Here is a 13868-nt window from a genome sequence, read left to right as displayed (position 1 = left end):
AGTCAAAAATGCTTCTTTCTTTGAAGTCTGCTCCGTACAGTGTCTTACTTTTTAAACTATGCATCTTAAAGCACACCAATGTTGAGGATTCTACGACTATTCCACCCTATATCTGACACCAAGGTTTTGCTCAGATTCCTAGGTTTTGATTCTACCTAGAAATAATTGTATTAATCTTTCTTGGACCAAGGCTTGCGTCCTTTAAATGATAATATGACAGACAAGTAATTAACAAAGATTAAACCAGGATTGTTAAAGTATTCCCAGCCTAGTAGCTCCCCTCCTCCCCAGAGTTACACCAGAATGTAAATATACTGGGGAAGGGACTTTGCCTCTTAACTTCAACAGACTATTTCTAGTCTAATTTCACAGTTGTTACATAATCATAAATCATCTTATAAACTACAACATTACCATAAACTTTGTCAAGAAGTGATCTCATTTCCTCAGCAAACAAATTCTGGAGTTTTATCAGTTATGAGAAAGCCTTGGAAGAATGGGTGGAGGGACTAAAGAGTTGGGTCAAAATGACTGGACCACCTTTACTCGGTTCTTTTATTTATTTGTTTGTTTGTTTGTTTATGTGTGTATGTATGTATTTATTTATTGCAGAGAAATGAGGATTAAGTGACTTGCCCAGGGTCACACAGCTAGTAAGTGCCAAGTGTCTGAGGTGGGATTTGAATTCAGGTCCTGCTTTATCCACTGTGCCACCTAGCTGCCCCTTGAACTTACTTTTTAAATGTAAACTGACCTGGTTAGTGATCCCCATTATTGAAACCTTTCTAGAACTATAAGGGAGGGGGTTGGGAAAAGCAGTGGGGGTTTAGGACAGACATTGTGGTACTTACTAGTAGCTATGAGGGTCTCAATAGGATGAGAGGCCAATACAATGTGAGTGATCCCCACTGAAGATACCATTAAAAAAAAAAAACCTCTATTCTCTTGGAGCCACATTCATTTGAGCCAGACTAATTGGTCTTTTTATGGAGGTGAGGGTGTCTTGTCAGAGGAAGAGAGAAGCACCTGTTGGTAACACCACTGTTGACACTGTAGCTTGATGCAATTGTTCTTCCAATAGCTTGACTTTTTATATTAGAGGACCCCTTGTCACTCTGTGGATTTGAAGCTTGGTAGCTAGAGGGGGAATCTGGTCTAAAGGCAAAAGAGGAAGTGATGTAGGCGGTGAAAAAAGGGTTAACAGAAAAACCTAAGGCCCAAGCTTTAATTCAGATATTAGCTCTAAAAGGGGGTCAGACCCCAGTTAATGGATAACTTACAAGTCAAAATGCTAGGTTCTCGTACCCACAGTGATCAGTATCCATAGCGGACCAAAACGGGTCAGGTCAAATAACAAAAAAGGAAACGACAAGGCTATAGAAATTCTAAAGAAAAATGATTATATGTTGAAACTAGCCATGGGAATCAGAAAGAGACATGCGCAGAAAAGGCCAATTTGTTCCCAGATTCACCTTATGATGTGTAAACCCCCAAAACACACCTCCATGGAAAAAGGTACCCGCCTCGGGGGTTGGCTTAGGATCCAAATTAGGATAAACCCTCCCTTGTAACACCCCTAGGTGGAGAATATTATAATGAGTAGGAAAGGCCCTCCCTTGTACCTCCCCAAGTTGGAGATTATTATAATGAGACTGATAGACTATAAATATAACTGTCTTTCCTTTCACTATTCGAGAGACACCCTCTGTGATCACTCACAGCATTGCAATAAAACTTGGTAAACTGAGTCACTGAGTCTTGTAATTCTTTTGGGATGACTCACGATCAATTTGACCCCAAATTTCCTGCCCACATCAGAAGTAGACATCTGTTTCAGGGTCTCTTTAAGTTCTTCTAAATCTCTGTATAAAGCCTTAACGTGTGAAAAAGTGAATTTGTGCTTGAGCTTCCCAATTATACAGGTAACCGAGAAGGGCTGTATGATGACTAGCTGTATTAGCTTAGATACACAGTGGCTTGATCTCCCAACAATCCTTTGTAGTGGGAGAGTAGACCCAGGTGGACATGTGGAAAATCAGCAACTCTGAAAGTAATTAAGCACACAGGAGCTTTGAAGCAGACCGCGAGCCATTTGGTGGTTTATGGACCTTCGAAAGAAACCCTTATCTTCAGAGACTCCCCTAACTGTAGGTTAAGTGGCTCTCAGACACATTCCCTTATCTATCTGTGCTGGAGCCTTGAACTGCCAGGCCAGTTTATCACCTGGAATGCTTTCTGATTTGTGTATCAAAGGGCCACAGCTGGAATACCTGGAATTCCTCACTCCCCAGGCCCTTAGAAATGGGGCTTTCTGCCTCAGTCCCTTTGTTGGAACTGTCCAATGCTGACCTTTTCTCTCCAATTCCCTGCCTTCCTTTGTTTAAAAAGTACACACACACACACACACACACACACATTAGTGGGGCTACTCAGCTGTTCCCATGCACACATTTTACTTCCCTGCTTGATAAAAATCTTCTTTAATTTCACAGACATTGTCTTTCTTTGTTTTTCTGCTCTTTAGGGGAAAAGGGGGTTTTAGATGTGTTCTCCAGTTATCTTTCCCCTTTGAAGGAAAGAGAAATCTAAATCCCCTAAAGAGAGCATCTACCTCAGTTTACAGCTGATTTTAGGTTTGTTGTTTTCTCCTTTAATTTGGAGACCTCCTCCGGTGTATGTGTCCTTACACATACCATACTCTTCACCCTCCCTTTTCCTGATCTCAACTGTAGGATGTTCTCTTGAAGGGAGGGCAGTCTAGATTCAGATTCCTGCTTGATTGTTTCAAGGGACCACGGGGGAGAGGTGTCCCATTTAGGACCCTCAGTCTCAGGGTGAGCAGAATCAAAAGTAAACCACAAAAATTTTCATTTTGTTGTGATCCAAGCCCCACTGTAGCCAGCAGTGTTGAGGGTCAGATGAGTAAATCCTGCCAATTATCCAACTACTTGAAGTACATAATTTGAAAACATTAGCCCAGCAACCCACCACTTGGAGGGACCTTTCAGAGTGGACCCAAATTTGCCCATGGGTGATTTTAATAAACGTTTAATTAAAGAGCCAGGAATGCAACCTAAAAAAAAAAAAGGCAGGAGTTCAAAAAACTTCAAGAGACTCTGGCAGGCCAGCTTACCAGTCAAATCCACACGAGAACACAAGGGGCATCCATCCACCGGTACTGAGCATCTGAGATTGTAAATGGTAGCTAGCCCACGAAAGTCTTTGAATCACACTTGACATCAGATATATCAACCCAAATTAAGGAGCCGGACCAAAGTGGCAACAACAAAGGGTCTTTAATGGAGGCAAGAGAATTACAATTGGGGTCACCACACAGCACTGGGGTACCCACGAAGTGCAGGAGAGACAAAGTTTAAATATACTTCATCATGGAGGGAGTCACTAGGAAGGCAGAGCCTCAGGAAGCTGTCACGTAAGTGGTTTTATATAACAACAGAATGCCCACAGAGAAGACTAAAAAGGATTGGGAAGGGCAGCAACTGGAAGGGTTAAGGGGTTTCACAAAATAGCCAGAAGCTGGGGAAACCAGAATAAAAGGTGATAGATATAGCCAGTTTCCTTTTTTCTCTACGTTTTTAAAACACTGGTTTCAGTTGCCCCCAGGCAAAAACAGCACTGGGGTACCCGCGAAGCATAGGGGAGACAAGGTTGAAATAGACTTCAGCGCGGGGAGTCACTAGGAAGGCAGAGCCCCAGGAAGCTGTCACATAAGTGGTTTTGCACAACAACAGAAAGCCCACAGAGAAGGCCAAACAGGATTGGGAGGGGCAGCAACTGGCAGGGTTAAGGATTTTCACAAAATAGCCAGAAGCTGGGAAAACCAGAACAAAAAGCGATAGGTATAGCCAGTTTCCTTTTACTCTACGTTTTTTAAAACACTGATTTCAGTTGCCCCCCAGCAGATCAGCTCATCTCCAGCTGCATTCAACAACAGTTAAATCAGTTGTTCTGAAGATGATCTTGGATTCTGGGGGAACCACAAGTTCCATATGAATCAGCAGTAGGATATAGCAGCTAAAAAAAAAAAGGCTAATACAATCTTGGACTGCAATAAGAGGAATAGGAAAATGATCACTGCACTATACTTTGCCATCATGAGACCTCATATAGTATATTGTATTTAGTCCTTAGCATCATGGTTTAAGGACAATGATGAGTCAAAGAGGTCCAAAGAAGGGCAAAGATGGCGAAGGGCCTTCTGTCCAAGTCAGTTGAAGGGCTTGTGCCTGTTAGAGAATGTTTAGTATGGAGAATAGAAAGGAAGGAGCCAATTACTGTCTTTAAGCATTTGATGAGCTGCCCAGTGGAAAAGGGATTAGACTCATTGTTTCACCCCAAAAAAGCAAAGATAGGGACAATGGGTGGAACATAGGCAAATTTAAGTTCAAAATTGGAGAAAACTTCCTAACCATTAACAAAAAGTGAAAGGGAATAAATAATACCTAAAGAGGGGGGCAGGTTCCTACTCCTTGGAAGTCTTCAAGTAAGAGAATAATGTTGTCAGGCATGTCCTGGTGGAAGTTTTCTCTAATAGGTGAGCTGGACTAGATAGCAACTGAAGTACCTTTAAGCTTTCAATATTCTGTGATTATGTAAAGGATTTACACATTTGTGAAATTCAAATTGATTCTTTGATCCAGCATGAATTCTCAGAATAAGCTATTTGTAGGAGGTAAAGGGTTCTCTACCTTCCTTGTTCAAAAGGTATTTCTCCAGAATGAATGCTCTGATGCATCATATCACAAGAACTACAGCTAAAGGTTTTCTCTCACTCATTGCTTTCAAAGCATTTCTTTAGCCCAGTATCAAGAAATTCTCTTTATGTTTAGTAAGATGTCTATTCCAGGAAAGGAAATGTCGCCTTTATGACATTTGAAATGTTTCTCTCCAGTGTGAGCTCTCTCTTGAGCTATTTTCCACTATGAGAGAAGGATATGTCACATTAAGTATATTGACATTTGAAATTTTTCTCTCCAGTGTGATCTCTCTTGAGCTATTTTCCACTATGAGAGAAGGATATGTCACATTAAGTATATTGACATTTGAAATTTTTCTCTCCAGTGTGAGCTCTCTTGAGCTATTTTCCACTATGAGAGAAGGATATGTCACATTAAGTATATTTAAAAGGATTTGGTATATTGAGTTCCTCATATAGAATAACATAGAATTAAGTTTTCCAATGAATACATACATTTAAAGATTTCTTTGTTGTAATACACTCATGTTTAGAAACCTGCCTATACTAGGTAAAAGATTTTCCATATTTGTCACATTCAATAGGTTTCTATCCAAAATGGATTCTCCCATGGTTAAGAAGTTGAGACCTCAGTCTGAAGGCTTTTCCACACCGAACACATTCAAAAGGTTTCTCTGCCCCACTATGAATTCTCTTATGTTCAGTAAGCTGCCCCTCCCAGGTAAAGGATTGCCCACATACACGACATTGAAAAGGTTTCTCTCCAGTATGGACTCTCTTATGTAGAATGAGGGAACTGTTCCAGGTAAATGATTTCCCACAATCATCACAGACAAAGGGACTCTCTCCCATATGACTTTTCTGATGTACAGTAAGGTAAAAACAGCAACTAAAGGCTTTGCCACAGTCACCACATTCAAAGGGTTTCCTTCCAGTATGAATTCTCTTATGTGCCATAAGCTGGCTATTACGGCTAAAGGACTTCCCACAGTCATGACATTCAAAGAGTTTCTCTCTTGTATGCACTTTCTTATGTTTAGAAAGAGATCCACTAGAGCTAAAAGATTTCCCACATTCAAGACATACAAAAGGTTTTTCTCCAGTATGAATTCTCTTATGTGAAGTGAGATGCCCATTACGGCTGAAGGTTTTCCCACATTCATCACATTCAAAGCGTTTCTCTCCAGTATGAATTTTCTGATGTGCACTAAGGTTAGAACTACTGGTAAAAGCTTTCCCACATTCATTACATTCAAAGCGTTTCTCTCCAGTAAGAATTTTCTGATGTGCATTAAGGTTAGAACTACTGCTAGTAGCTTTCTCACCTTGATTACCTCCAGAGGGTTTCTCAACAGTATGAATTTTTCTATGTTTACTAAGCTGCCTACTATCACTGAAAGATTTCTCACATTGGTGACATTTAAAGGGCTTCTCTCCAGTATGAATTCTTTGATGTGCAGTAAGGCGAGAACTTTGGTTGAAAGTTTTACCACATTCATTACATTTGAAACATTCCTTTCTAGTGTGAGTTTTCTTGTGTTTAGCAAGGTGATCACTACTGATAAAGCATTTTCGGCACTCTGGGCATTCAAAGGGTTTTGATCCAGTATGAATTCTCTTATGTACAGTCAAGGAAGAACTTTTGCTAAATGCTATTCCACACTGACCACATTCATAGCGCTTCTTACCAGTATGAACTCTTTTATGTGATTTAAGCTGTCCTTTCTGGCTGAAGCATTTCCCACATTCACGACATTCAAAGGGTTTCTCTCCAGTATGAAATTGCATATGAGAACTAAGCTGCTCATCACGGACAAAGCATTTCCCACACTGATTACATTCAAAGGGTTTCTGAACTGTATGAATTCTCTGATGATTTCTAAGGGATCTTCTACTGGCGAAGGATTTTTCACACTCATTACATTTGTGTACTTCTTCATTATGCTCTTTATCAGAGTGAATAAGGTCTGAAGGGGAACTGACTGATTTGCTGCATATATTAGAATCACAAAGATCATTCTCACAAAAGACTCTATCATGTTCACCTAGGTCTGAATACTGTGTATCACACTCCTGAATATTATCTGTAGTGTGAACTCCCTCTTGTGGAACAAGGACTGAACCTAGACTCAAACAACTTTCAAACACAGACTCAGTAGAAATTTCTTTGTGGACAGCTGTCTCTTCACTGGCTTGTCTGTCCTGATTGCAATTCTTTTGCTCTACTCTTACATCATGTTCCCAGGTTTCTCCCAATTTGTCTTCCAAGGAACCATCTGACTTAACTCTCTCCTCAGATGACTCTTCTGGAGAGACACATGGATTTATGGTTGGCTCTGCTGTTTCACACCTGGTCATCTGATTAAGGAACTCTGAAAGAAAGAAGAAAAGTGTCAATCTCCAATGTACTCTGTGCTGGGTGAGAGGAATCTGCTTTACAATGCAAATTCTACATCTTGTTTCCTCTACTAAAGAAAATGATCAATAATTTGGAGGGACAGAATATATTTTAAGGTACAATTTGATAACCAAAATATGTTCAGATTAAAAAAAAAAACCCACCAAGCATCTCTTTGTTTTAAATTTAAGTAGGACTAAGTGAATTATATTCCAGGACACTTAAAGTAACTCTAGATGACAGAGAAATTTTATTAACAGGTCTTAAAAAATTATTAAATTTACAAAAATTTAATTCTGGAAACTACAGACTGGTTCCCTAGGGAATCATCTGTGATCTATAAGGATTGGAATCATGAAGAGATATGATATCTATAATAACAAATTCTTATCCCTAAAAGGTTATATGGCAAATGTAAAAAAGCCAGAGTGCATAAGTTTGAGCTGAGAGTGTGTCTGGATTCCTAACATACAGCCCATTAAAGTCTACCAGGATGTCTTTTTAAACACGATAGAGAAATATCTGGAAGCCAGATAGAAATGACACTTTCACAACAGACTGGCTACTTAGGTTGAGTGTGTGGAGTGGAGGATGATGTCAAAGCTGAAGACATGGGGGACTGGGAGGATGAGGGCACATATTCGATATGCTGAGTTTGAGATGCCCCAGGGAAGTCCAGTTCAAAATGCCCGGGAAGATGTTGGCGATACGGGACTGAAGCTCAGGAGAAAGACCAGGGCTAGATAAACAGGAATGAAAATCAGCTGCAAAGAAACCCTCATTGAAGCCCATTAGAACTGATGAGATCAGGTAGCACAGAGGATAGAGCACCAGCCCTGGAGTCCGGAGGACCTGAGTTCAAATTTGACCTCAGACACTTGACACTTACTAGCTGTGTGACCCTGGGCAGGTCACTTAACCCCCATTGCCCCGCCTCCCCCCAAAAAACCCAAACTGATGAGATCACAAAGTGAGAGAGTGCATGGAGAAAAGAGGGTCCAAGACAGGCCTCTGGGGTATGGTCGTAGTGAGTATATGACATGGATGAAGAGCCAGGAAAAGAGAGTGAGGTGTGGTGAGATGGGAAGGAGAAGAACCAAGAGTGAATAAGGCCATGAAAATCCAGAGAGCAGAGAGGATCCAGGAACAAGACGGAATGCTACAGAACATTCTCAGCCATAGGAATAGATAAAGAGGTACTGGTGAGATCAGTAACCTTACAACCCTCACCTGGGGCCATATTGGCAAGGTGAAGAATAGCCACAGGGATTGGCACAGCAACTTTATTCAGCTCCTAATGATGGGTCAGTTACTAGACAATAGGATTACTATGATGGCAATTTGTATAGCTAAATAAATACTGCCATTTCCTTCATCTCTATCAACAAGGAGATGCCTTTCAACCCCTTTGGTATCTGATATTGTTTATTATTTAAATACATGGCATCGTTGAGGCAATCCAAGGGTGTCCATTTAGCTCCACCTGTGACAACTAGCACAGAAATTGTCATAATCACCTAAGCTGCTCAAGGACTTATACTCTCCACCATTATTATGATTAATCACCACAGCTGTGACTTGGATGGGAGGTCTTTCACCTACATCTACATGAATAAACAAGAATGTCCCTTCCTTTGGTGGTCTTTATTCCAAAGCTTTCACTTAATGGAAACTGGGGTGCCGCTATGGACCCACTGAGGGTCCTCTGGTATAAAAGTAACCTGGTTTCCAGTATCCTGCAACTCTTTATGTTTGGTTCCATCTAAGTCACTTGGGCACAGAGCTGGCTGCCAGTCCCTTCATGGCCCCGTAATTAGAATAGTTGAAGTCTTGGGGAACCTAAGTCCTTGCCTACAGGAACTCATCCCAGGAGGTGTTCAAGTCTCAATTACAAAGACTTTGGAATCTTGGAACAATTTGGAGCATGGGGAACATTCAGGGACATCCTAAGTTTGGGGAGATCAGAAGGGTCTGTATTGCCCTGATCCTGGATAGCAAATTATAGTTTTACTACCACCTTCACTGGCTCATGATCAACTATGCCAAGGTTCAAGAGCCACACCTAATGTTTCCGGTGCAAAAGGCTATCCTTGACCTTTGCCCACCTCACACTATGACAGGCTCAGTGCCTCCTCACATCATTCCCAGAATGCCCATACATGCAGGTAACTGCATTTATGATGACAGCTGCTATCTGCATCCCCCACTGGAATTGACAAGTAAGTCAGTCCAGGACTATGAGGTAATATGGCAAGGGAGGTCTACCCAAACTTAAAACCTGACACTCCTAAGGTGTGGCCCCAACTTGCCCTATAACCTACCCCAAGGTGGGGGCAATGTTTAATTGCTCCTGATGCAGACTAGTCATAGAAGATGGGAGACTTGGATGGAGCATAAATCCAATTCACCAAACCCAGCATCTAGCACACAGTAGGTGCTTAATACATGTTTATTGCTTGAGCAACACTACACAGGGACTGCCCCTCAAATGAACAGCTCAGCTGTGACTCCCCTCCTCCTGTTTTTCACTCACTCACCTGGACAGGTATCACTGGAATCTTTTCTCTCTGACATAGATGGTGAATCTCCTTGTTCCAACTGGACGATCACATCTGGTTTGGACACCTGAAGTCCTGTTCATGGAATGAGATGTGAGAAGGAAAAAACCCAACAACTTTGGACAGTTATTCCTCTCCTCCTGTTTTTCACTCACTCACCTGGACAGGTATCACTGGAATCTTTTCTCTCTGACATAGATGGTGAATCTCCTTGTTCCAACTGGACGATCACATCTGGTTTGGACACCTGAAGCCCTGTTCATGGAATGAGATGAGAGAAGGAAAAAACCCAACAACTTTGGACAGTTATTCCTCTCCTCCTGTTTTTCACTCACTCACCTGGACAGGTATCACTGGAATCTTTTCTCTCTGACATACATGATGATTCTCCTTGTTCCAATGGGAAGATCACATCTGGTTTGGGACAACCTGAAGCCCTGTTCATGGAATGAGATGTAAAACAACTTTGGACAGTTATCTCAGAATTCAAGCCCAGGCTCTTCTGAGAGACCTCAGTTCAAATTCCACCTAACACTTCTTAGCTATATGAGTTCATACAAATCGCTTACTCTCTCTGGGCCTCAGTTTCCTCTCTTGGAAAATAAGGATAAAAGTACCTCTAGGACTTACCCTACAGGGTGGTTGTGTGGATGAAACGAGATGATGAATACACAGAGCACCTTCCAAACTTTAGAATCTCACCAAAATGTCTGTGGGCATAACTATTAGTTTGTTTCCATGTCAAGGAAAAGGTCTGCTAAGAAGGCCCAGCAGGACACACAGAGAAAGGACATTTGTAGTATTATCTATGTATTTCAGGCTTTCTGTCTCCCCCCCCCCCCATTCCAACCCCTCTCAATTCTATAGTGCCTTCCCTCTGCTACTTATTTCCTCTTTATCTTGGGGAATAGCATATCTGTTCTCCTGTGTTAAAATGGTATCTCCCCCATTAGGCTGTAAGCTCCTTGGGGGCAGGGACTGTCTTTGGCCTCTTTCTGTTATGTTTTTTTGTTTGTTTGTTTTTTTCCAGGGCAATGAGGGTTAAGTGACTTGCCCAAGGTCACACAGCTAGTGTCAAGTGTCTGAGGCAGGATTTGAACTCAGGTCCTCCTGAATCCAGGGCCAATGCTTTATCCATTGTGCCCCCTAGCTGCCCCTGTTATGTTTTTGTTTTGTTTTTTGCGGGGCAATGGGGGTTAAGTGACTTGCCCAGGGTCACACAGCTAGTAAGTGTCAAGTGTGTGAGGCCAGATTTGAACTCAGGTACTCCTGAATCCAGGGCTGGTGCTTTATCCACTGTACCACCTAGCTGCCCCCATTATGGTTTTTTTTGTTTGTTTGTTTTTGCAGGCAATGGGGGTTAAGTGACTAGCCCAGGGTCACACCAGCTAGTAAGCGTCAAGTGTCTGAGGCCAGATTTGAACTCAGGTACTCCTGAATCCAGGGCCGGTGCTTTAACCACTGTGCCATCTAGCTGCTCCCCCATTATGTTTTGTTTTTGTTTTTTGGTGTTTTTTTTAGTGAGGCAGTTGGGGTTAAGTGACTTGCCCAGGGTCACACAGCTAGTAAGTGTTAAGTGTCTGAGGCTGGATCTGAACTCAGGTTCTCATGACTCCAGGGCCGGTGCCACCTAGCTGCCCCCATTATGTTTTTTAATAAACATTTTTATTGAAAATTCTGAGTTGCAAATTCTGTCCCTCCCTCCCCTCCCTCCTTCCTGAAGGGGTGAAGCAATAGAGGGAGGTTAGACCTATTTCGGTATCTCTCTCATCACCAGCACTTAACATAGTGCCTGGCATACAGTAGGTGCTTAATAATTGTGTGCTGAACTGACTGACCATGCTAGAAGGCCCTCCCTCCTCAGCCCTACATCTGAGCATCCCTGCCTTCCTTCAGCTTAGGCTCAAATGCCACCTTTGTGAGGAGGCCTCTCCACCTTCCCATAGCAGCTGAAGCTTTCCCCCCCTGCCAAGGTTATCTGTCATATACTCTCAATGAGTCTCCTAGAGATCTATTTATCTGCTTCTTAGAAGAGAAGCTGAGGACAGGGCAGGGACTGTTTTGGTCTTTCTAAACCCAACCCTTAGCCATCATATGTTCATTGACTTATTAGGTGTGACAGAGTGGAGAGGGTCTCCCAGGGAGAAGGTGCTCACAGGACCTGATCTAACAGAGGGATGGAAGGTGGGGAGGAGAGGAAATTAGCAGTTCCATGGCACCTACTCTGGGCCAAGCTCTTTCCCAATATGGTCCTCTTTGATCCTCACAACCCTGGGGGGCAGCACTCTTATGATCATCCCTATGTGAGAAAATAATTATTGGGGGACCCAGAGAGCACTTTCTCAGTCCTTCCCCATCCTGACCCCAAATTCCAGTTCTCCTTGAGAAACTTCATCAAATCTCATCTGGGACAAACCTTTGGGAACAAAAGGAATGGAGACAGATTCTTTTGTCTAGATAGGTGAAGGACTGATGGGATTAAACAACCCCTAGATAATGGACTTTGCTGTGAGCAACTTGAGGAGGGTCTTTTGCCTTCTTTTCCCTGATATGATCTATAGAGTTCATTTTAATGTAGACCACTTTCATTAAATCATGTCAACCAATGGAACTGAATGTTGCTAACCATTAGCTTTAAATCAATGTATAATTGATGTGGGATATAATTTGGGGTCAATTTGATTGTGAGTCATCTCAAAAGAATTAGAAGACTCAGTGACTCAGTTTCCCAAGTTTTATTGCAATGCTGTGAGTGATCACAGGGAGAGATCCAGAATAGTGGAAAGGTATCTCTCAAATAATGAGGGGGGTTGCTCTGGTCAGACAGTATTGGCAATAAAACACCACCTGTTTTCTTTTCCAGGTCAGTGCTATCAGACTTGTTCCAATTTGTCCCTTTTCAGTGGAGGTGTGTTTTGGGGGTTTACACGTCATAAGGTGAATCTGGGGACAAATTTGGCCTTTTCTGCGCATGTCTCTTTCTGATTCTCATAGCTAGTTTCAAAATATAATCATTTTTCATTAGAATTTCTATAGGTTGTCTTTTTCCTTTATTGTTATTTTGATCTAACCCACTCTGGCCCATTATGGATGTTGATCACTGTGGGTATGAGAACCTAACATGAGTTATCCATTAACTGGGATCTGACTCCCTTTTAGAGCCAATATCTGAATTAAAGCTTGTGTCTTAGGTTTTTCTGTTAACTCCTTTTTGCCTCCTACATCATAATGACCTGCCTCCATTCAAAAGGGGATAAAAACCCTTGGGAACCACCAAGTGAAGGCTCCTGGGAAACCTTCAGGGCTTCTCTCCTGCTTCTCTCAAACCACATGGTCTTTGTTTCTCACTAGCTCTCTTGGGTCTCCTTGGGACTACACACTGCCTCTCTGGGAGACACAACATGGGTCTTTTGGGGCTCTTCTCCTGCTTGTGCTAACATGTATGCTGAAGTTCTCTCCCTGCTTTCTCTACCATATGCTGAGACCATGAGAAGTTAGCGAGGCACATGGTCAGTCCTTTACTGGTATAATATTGGTAATCAAATATGCTTACCCCAAACTGATACCAATAGCAATAGTGATTATTTTAAAAACACACCCATTTGGGATGAACATTTTTCATATTTGCAGTTATCTCCCTTGGTCACTTGGGGAAAAGACTTGAAGCTGGTAGAAGAGTAGGGAAGATCAGGTCTGAGACAGGACCACAAAAGTGCCAATTGCTAGTGGTATGAAGCAAAAGTCTTCACCAGGGAACAAAGAACAGAAACACCCTTTATCTTGATCTAAAAGGTTTTGGAAACTATATTACATTGTATATGGAACATGTGATAAAATAATGGGGATTTGGCAGATGCCCAGGGGCCCCACCTGAAGATTGATTTGGAATTGATTGAATTGGGTGAGACTGAGAAACTGACTGAGAACCTACTTAAGAATGATTAAATGCAGACCACAGTGGCCAACCTGAGTAGGGGTGTTGTTCTCAGAGGCTGTGGACTACGCCATCAACAGGAGACCACTCTCAACCAATCAGTTTGAAGGACCCTCCCCTTTTGGGGAGGGAGACAGGAAGTAGGAAGTGGAGGCTGGCTTACTGGATCTTCCTTTTTTTCCGTCAGGAACTGGCTTGGTGGCTGCAGACAGAGAAAAGGAGGGGTCCCCCTTTTCGTCCAGGACATTGGCGTGGTGGGGG

General features: G+C 42.3%; 1 protein-coding gene across 1 annotated transcript; it reads right to left on the bottom strand.

The window, feature by feature from the left end:
- Positions 1-3279: 3279 nt before the first annotated feature.
- Positions 3280-10117, bottom strand: LOC122751137 (zinc finger protein 260-like). Its single transcript, XM_043998077.1, has 4 exons — positions 10013-10117; positions 9833-9928; positions 9653-9748; positions 3280-7089 (listed from the first exon to the last, which is right to left on the bottom strand). The coding sequence occupies exons 1-4, from the start codon at positions 10047-10049 to the stop codon at positions 5306-5308; spliced, it is 2013 nt and encodes a 670-aa protein (XP_043854012.1). The 5' UTR covers positions 10050-10117; the 3' UTR covers positions 3280-5305.
- Between the last annotated feature and the right edge of the window lie 3751 nt (positions 10118-13868).

Source organism: Dromiciops gliroides, chromosome 3 (genome assembly GCF_019393635.1).
Source record: "Dromiciops gliroides isolate mDroGli1 chromosome 3, mDroGli1.pri, whole genome shotgun sequence".
In the NCBI taxonomy this organism is placed as follows: Eukaryota; Metazoa; Chordata; class Mammalia; order Microbiotheria; family Microbiotheriidae; genus Dromiciops; species Dromiciops gliroides.
This window is presented reverse-complemented; position numbering and strand designations above follow the sequence as displayed.

What these genes read in the sequence shown, in the direction of transcription:
- LOC122751137 (XM_043998077.1), bottom strand. Translation starts at nt 10,049, where the DNA reads ATGTCAGAGAGAAAAGATTCCAGTGATACCTGTCCAG. An exon ending in TTCCAGTGATACCTGTCCAG is followed by an intron (nt 9,929 to 10,012) that starts GTGAGTGAGTGA and finishes TTCCATGAACAG; the next exon opens with GGCTTCAGGTGTCCAAACCA. An exon ending in TTCCAGTGATACCTGTCCAG is followed by an intron (nt 9,749 to 9,832) that starts GTGAGTGAGTGA and finishes TTCCATGAACAG; the next exon opens with GACTTCAGGTGTCCAAACCA.